Source organism: Lactuca sativa, chromosome 4, assembly GCF_002870075.4.
Source record: "Lactuca sativa cultivar Salinas chromosome 4, Lsat_Salinas_v11, whole genome shotgun sequence".
NCBI classification, from domain to species: domain Eukaryota; kingdom Viridiplantae; phylum Streptophyta; class Magnoliopsida; order Asterales; family Asteraceae; genus Lactuca; species Lactuca sativa.
In genome coordinates this window covers 50,354,744-50,362,213 of record NC_056626.2, presented here as the reverse complement: position 1 = coordinate 50,362,213, position 7,470 = coordinate 50,354,744, and the positions used below count along the sequence as shown (strand labels likewise).

Genomic DNA, 7,470 nt, shown 5'->3' with positions numbered 1-7,470 from the left:
GGTTTATTTCAATGAGACCACCCATATTGGAAGACCACTCTTCTTCAAGTAACTATAGTCTACAGAGAGACCCCTTATCTTTTGAGTAAGTCACCTTTTGAGTTATTATATCCACGATTTAAATAATTAAAATTGACAAGAAGATCATCATTCATCTGCATCTTGTATCTATAAGGTATAAATGTGCCTCCCCTTTATTGGATATTTGGATTATTTGATATTGACATTTTTTAGATGAATCATAATGTTTAAATTTTTACGAAGTAGATTTTTACCAATATTCACAAATCCATGTATTATTATTCTGAAAACAATGTCACACCAGCTTTTCACCCTATAGTTTCGTACGATAAACAAACATTACAAATTCAAAAAAGAAACAAATAGATATAATTGATAACACCATTGTATTAATTGTATATCACTTATAGAGTATGAATATTTATACACTGTAATCATATTAAGATGATACTACGGAAGCATATAAATGCTAAGACACAAACTTCACTTCTCATACATGTATGCATAGTACCTTTTACAGTTTTACTCCCAAAACACTCACAAATTCGCTTGTTCCTGAATTTGCTCCTGTTTAAAAACCACAAACCAAAAAGGACTACATTGAGAAATCATCCATTTTAAAAGGGCCAAAAGGGAAAATATGGAGAAATCTAATCCTACACTAACTAACCTCTGTCACGAAGAAAGCATGGAAACCATATGGAACTCTATGGGGCAATGGAACAACTGCAACTGGATCAGGAGACATTGTTTTTGCATCAATAACTGTTACTGTTGATTTCCTGTATATAAATAAATAAATAAAAAAGATATTATGACGTCATATTTTATGATACTCACTAAAATGTAATATTGATGTGTATGTTATATAATAATACCCTGTGGTCTCATCATGTGTAAAGAAGATCAAGTAGCCATCATCTTCTTCAGAGTCAAATCCAGGTTTTTTAGGAACAAAAATGGCCTCTGAACCATATCTACCAGGGCCAAGATCGTAAATTCCTGGAATATTCCCTCCAATTTCAAGCTTTGTTTTCCCAGTTTCAGGCTCTGCATGTAAATCAAACTTAACAATTCCAGTGACCTTTGCTATGCTGTCCAGCCTAGTTCCATACACATATCGTTGTTTCCTGAAGTAAAAAGGCTAAAAATGTCATTTTACTTGGAACAGTGACCAAAATCATTATTATTAAAAATAATGATTAATAACTTACCTGCCAGTGTAACACTCGTTGACTCTAGGAAAGTCAACTGCTGACTCGGATAATTTTTTTTGAGAAGCAACACCGGTTTCCATGTTGAATCTCATCTCATACCTGACAAATACATATATTTTTTTTAATCATGATAAAAATTACTATTACGCCCCTGAAAGTTGTTTGTAGACACTTACAGCTCATTAGCGAAATTGTCAAGCTTTTCCTTCACACCTCCTCCAACCATATCCAAATTTGGATTCTGAAGGCGGCATGTGATTAACACAACTTCATCTCCTTCCTCCCATGCATTCGCTGGTCAACAGAGAGAGAGGGGTAAAACGGGAATAAAATGCTTCAAGAAAGGGTAGAATAGGAAACACACACACAAAAAAAAAAAAAAAAAAAAAGAGAGAGAGAGAGAGAGACTTAGGCTTACCATTGTGAAAAATGAAACAATTTGGAAGCTCAAACCATTTAATTTGGACCTCATTCTTTGCATAGCGTGGAAGGATGCCAAATCGAGCTTTCTTTGTTGAATCAAATGTGAAAATCAACTTATTTCCCTTCACCATTTCCTAAGTTACAAAATTATAAATAAATAAATAAATAAATCATTTTGTTGCATAAACAATTAAGTGAAAAGAATGTAAAAGAATGGCATACTTTTGGTCTAAAGTACAAAGGTAGATCCATGAAGATTGCATAATTTTCAGTAATTGCAAAATCATGCATCATTACTGGTTCTGCAATTGTTATTGGCACAGGATCATTCATGACACCATCTTTTGAAATCACACGATATGTAACATATGGAGGTGATTGTGTATATCCAAATGTAAACATTTCACCTGAAATCAAAACCTTTTTTATAAAATGAAATATGATATGATTACATAAAAAAGGGGAAAAGGGTTTTAATTTTTACCAGTGACTGGATCAATCTTTGGATGAGCTGTAAAGGTGTGAGAAAGTCTCTTATCATAATCCATCAACCCAAGTGTTTCAAGATCACCATCTTCCATAACTTTAATGGCATCTGAAATAATATTAAAAAAGTTAATAAATTTACACATCCAGTTATCATCATCTTTCCCTATCATGAAAAAGTGAGAAGCTTTACATGGTTTGTCTCCTTCTGATAGTGCTAAGAGCTTTTTATGATGATATATGAGAGCTGTGTTTCCTATAAGAAGATGATATGAAATTATGAATAGTTAGCAAGAAATATATTTTTGGAATTGGAAATTAAATTGTTTTGGATAATATCTTGAAAAAGAAATGAAATGGATTTCATCAACTAACCTGTTCCCTGACCAAATGAAAGATCAAGCACTTTCAACTTGGTTCTAAGCATTTGCATATTCACCATCAGTAATCCAAACAGCCCTTTAAGATCTCCAATCTGAAAATACAATATCTTACTGTTTATAAAATGATAATAAAATGAGATAACAAAAGATTAAAGATGGTTTTAGAGGAATACCTTCATAAACTTAGCACCTCCAAAATATTCCTCCTGTTCCAAACGAGATGTCTTTACATAACGAGAGAGATATGTTGCTTTTCCATCTTTGATTCTTAATCCATGGATCATGCTGTGAGGAGAAGTAGTTCAGATTATACAGTTTATTTTCAAAGTAGCAAATACTAGACATTGAGTAATTAAAACAAATGTATAACTTGTATTCTTTAAAACAAATGTATAACATGTGAAACCATTTTAAATCAGTTTCTTTCTTTTAGCTTTCAAGGGGAAACAGTTTGTAACAGTGATCAAGGAACAAAGAACAAGTACCCATCTCCATCAAACCTGCAACAAAAGAAAGAATAAGATATTAGTAAGAGTTTTTTGTTGCATTAGAAAGATGATAATCAATAAAAGAAGGATATAACAAGAGGGTTGTTTTTGTACCAGTGATATCCAGCCACAGGAGCAAACTTTGGATTAGGACCTACTCTAACAAACTCTCCATTCAGACACTCCTGTAATTATAAAGAATTTGAAATGTTTGTTAGCACTAAAGAAAAGAACGTTATATGACAGAAAGTTAAAGAAGTTACAAAACAATTTGCACTAAAATCTCTGTTTCTGCAGAAGGAAAGTGAAATCCTGTAACGTAATTTGGTAGTATACCAAAAGAAAAACACAGAAATTTACAATCACTGGAAGAAACAATATGATTTTGATAGAATTTTCAATCATCGACAATCTGATTTTGCAGCTATTACTACTTAATTTGCAAATATAAAGTATATCGACCGCATAGTGATCAAGTACCGATTTCCTCGAACCCTAGGAGTCGGCTTAGCACCAGACGCTATCAAAACCCCATCGTTGGGACGCCTGAAATTTGCGCAGCCATCGGCGTTTCTCATGGAGTAAAATGATAGAAGAAGAAGAAAAAAAGGCAACAGAGAAAAGGAAACATCTCCAGATTGAAATAGTCAACAAACACGATTAATTACCCAATATTCTACTGCGATTCAAACATTCTGATTGATTGAGGTTAAGCAACGTAAATAACTGAAAAGTGATTGTGGAGATCAAATCAATTACTGCAATTAATACAAGTCAAACAGAAACTACCGATTCAAACTGACTAGTGATTAGTGAATAACTGAATACCTACATGGCTATACGACTGTATAAAATATTAATAAAATAAAACGAAACTAACCGGTAGGTGACCGATTACAGGGAGATCTTTGCAAGGTGGAGTTTCATCAACCGGAGCAAAATTACCGAAGAGCCAGTGATGAGGTTGTGAGGAATCATACATTAGCTTAACTATAAGCTTCTCCAACCAATCAACTGCTTTAGAAGAAAAGCCTTTCTTGGGTTTGGGTGTCACAACCACCGGTCCTCCGGGGATCTCCGCCTCCATGGTGCCCATCTGTGTCAGTGTGTGTGTGTGTGTGTGTGAGATAGAGAGAGAGAGAGGGGTGTTGTTTATTATGTGGCCGATTTTGCGAGTGGGAATTTTTGTTGGCGAGGGAAACGGCCACGTTGGCCGTCTGTTAGAATATGTTGTAGGCTCGTTATGTCGTTACTCAAACAGCTGAAACGCATGAAGATGCCTCCACGTAGACTTAGATAAACCCATCAACAACATGTGATCTGAAATTCTTTTTTAATTTAATGATGTTAAACCTCGGATTTTTTTTTTCTAGAAGGAGCTATTTAAAGCTAACTCATGATTATCTATAAAAATGTTTATTAATTTAATAATATTAGTTTATTCTTTATCAAAAACAAAATAAGTTGATAAAGTTAATTTTAGTGTTATGGCAAACTTTTATTTTATATTTTATATGTAATAATAAAATAACTTATCAAAAACTTTAAGTGAACAAGTAACTAAGAAGTTAAGAAATGATTTATAGAAAAACTCTTCGTTTAAGAGGGTATTTGGCCTATCTTTTTTAGAGACAAAAAGAACTTTTAGAAAAAGATAGGAGGAAAAGATGTTTGGTAAAAATATTTTAAAAGAACTTTTGGAAATTTGATATAAGAAAAACTGACTTTTTGAAAAAGTCAGGAATTCCTAGCTTTTTGTGACTTTTCCTAAAAGTCGTTTTACCCTCTGAAAAGATTAGCCAAACACCCCCTAAGTATGGAATTTTTTTTATATCTAAACTCTAAAAACTTTTTATTATCAATGTCAAACCAAAATAACTCAATAAACACTTCAAATAAACAATCTCAAACAATAATGATAAGATATTGTAAGGCTGAACCAGAAACATTTAGCTTTTACCAAACACATGATATTGAATAGGTGAGTACAAAAGCTTAGAATTATGATAGTTGTACGACCGAGTGTATGGTATAGCTTTTTTTTTTTCTGTGTAAGTGTGTGTATGCTAATCGGTTAATTTTCTCCTACTTATTAGGGATGAAAGTGGGTCCAAACCCGGACCGGATGGACCCGGACCCGGAAAACCCGGAACCGGTTAACGAGATTTTATAGAACCGGAAACCGGACCGGTATATAGGAACCGATTCCGGTTCGGTTCCGGGTATGGTTCCGGGTAAAGTGGGTCTAGAACCGGAAAACCCGGAAACATCAAAGTGGGTAGGTTGGAACCGGATAAAGTGGGTTTAGACCCGAAAAAACCGGAATTTTTTGGTAATTACTTACTACTTAGTGGGTTGAACTTTAAAAATTTTCATATTGATATCCCGACTTTGGGGGGCTGTAACTTATTGAATACGAAACCACAATTAACAAAATTAGAGTCTAAAATCATGTACAAACTCTAAAATACACTCTGGAAAAACTCGCATGTCAATCCGAATTTAAACGAATGAGATATACTTGTGTTAATATTTTCACATAATACAAAGTACAAAAACAAATAGCTGAAAAGTTGAAAATTTTCAGTTTTGATATCCCGACTTCGGAGGACTGTAAATCATTGAATGTTAAACCAAAAATGACAAAATTATAGTCTAAACTCATGTAGAAACTGTAAACTAGAAGTTGGAAAAAACCACATGTCAATCCGACTTCAAACGAATTAGATATGTATGTTTTAAAACTTTCACCGAATACAAAAAAACTAAAAAACTAAAAACTTTCAGCTTTGGTATCTCAACTTTTGAGGACTGTAAGTCAATGAATATAAAACTAAAAATGACAAATTTATAGTCTAGAATCATGTACAAACTCTAAACTACATGTTGGAAAAAACTGTATGTCAATTGGAGTTGAAACGAATAAGATATGCATCTTGTAAACGTTTCACAAAAAGTGGTTCCGGCCCTAAAAGTGGTTCCGGTTCCAAAAACGGGTTCCGGATTTTAGACCCGGTTTACCCGGACCCAATGGACCCAAACCCGGATTACCCGGAACCCGGATAAAGCCAATTTTTAAACCCGGAACCGGACCCGGTTCTATATATTCCGGTTCTAACGGGTCCGTTTCCGGTTCCGGTCCGATTTTCCGGTTCTAAATCTCATCCCTACTACTTATTTCTATTTCATATGTATCTTCAACAGGTTTTGCAAGTATCGGTTGTAACTACTTGTGTCAATGTTTTACTTTCTCATATTTGTCAACTTTTGTTTCATATTTGCACATCATTGTCGTTCATTGCGTGTTTTGTTTATAGGGATCATCTAGTGCATGCATGCATAATTTTTAGTATGATACTTTTATTTTTAGTAAAAATTAAAGAGATGGTTCATATGATTTGGTCGAATTCTCAGTTTTGGTTTATACGTTTAAAATTTGATAGGTTACATCTTTATCGTTTGTGAAAATTTCACTGTTGGTCTTTGGTCGATATAAAAAAACCAAATTACCCTTTCTTTCTTTTTTATTTTAACAATTTATTATATATATATATATATATATATATATATATATATATATATATATGTATAATTGTTTTTTATCTTTATTTTAATAGAACTAATATAGATTATTTATAAAATTACTTTTATTTTTTAAATCAATTATCTAAATTATATAAAATCATATTATTATTATTATTATTATTATTATTATTATTTATTTTTTGCTTTATTTATTTATCTTTGTTTTTGTGGTTTAAAAATCTTTTAATATGTTTGACATTTTATTTAAATATATTTTTTGATGTTGTTTTTTTAAAATTTTATTCGTCCAATATAATTATTTAATGTTGTTTTTTCTGTGTTTTTTGCTTACACCGTCCACGTATATGTAGGGCTGTAAACTAACTGAACGTTCGGTGAACCATTCGTAAACTGTTGGGCGGGAAGTTCGTTTATGTTTGTTTATTTAATAAATGAACGAAATGAACAAAAATTATCGTGAACGAACATGAACAATGGTCTCGTTCGTTCGTTTATGTTCATGAATGTTCGTTTACATTCATTTATGTTCGTTCGTTTAATTTATTTATATTCATTTATGTTCAATTTTCTTTGTTATATTATCATATTATATGTTCGTTTATGTTTGTTTATCTTGGTTCGTTTTTGGTACAAAAATTGCTATAAAAAATAACACATAGATAATATGAACGAAATAGTCAGAACGAACAAAGAAACAAAATAATAACCATAATAATCATATGTATTTAATAAAAATATTTTAAAAAAAGCATGTATGTTATGAAAATCGTTACAAAATAACATAGAAATAATCCGAACAAAATAGTTCGGAAGAACAAAAGAAATAAAATATATTTCATAGTAATAATAACCATAATAATAGTGTGTATTTAATAAAAATATTAAATGAAAAAAAGAAAAAAAAAG

At 31.9% G+C, this 7,470-nt stretch overlaps 1 protein-coding gene across 1 annotated transcript; it reads right to left on the bottom strand.

Moving 5' to 3' along the window:
• Positions 1–390: 390 nt before the first annotated feature.
• Positions 391–4,263, bottom strand: LOC111901013 (carotenoid 9,10(9',10')-cleavage dioxygenase 1). The gene is made up of 14 exons (XM_023896907.3): positions 3,899–4,263; positions 3,133–3,203; positions 3,016–3,030; positions 2,704–2,815; positions 2,523–2,622; positions 2,341–2,403; positions 2,146–2,256; positions 1,884–2,068; positions 1,657–1,795; positions 1,415–1,532; positions 1,236–1,337; positions 900–1,151; positions 692–803; positions 391–588 (listed from the first exon to the last, which is right to left on the bottom strand). Exons 1-14 carry the CDS (start codon positions 4,112–4,114, stop codon positions 559–561), a joined length of 1,626 nt encoding a protein of 541 aa, XP_023752675.1. The 5' UTR covers positions 4,115–4,263; the 3' UTR covers positions 391–558.
• Between the last annotated feature and the right edge of the window lie 3,207 nt (positions 4,264–7,470).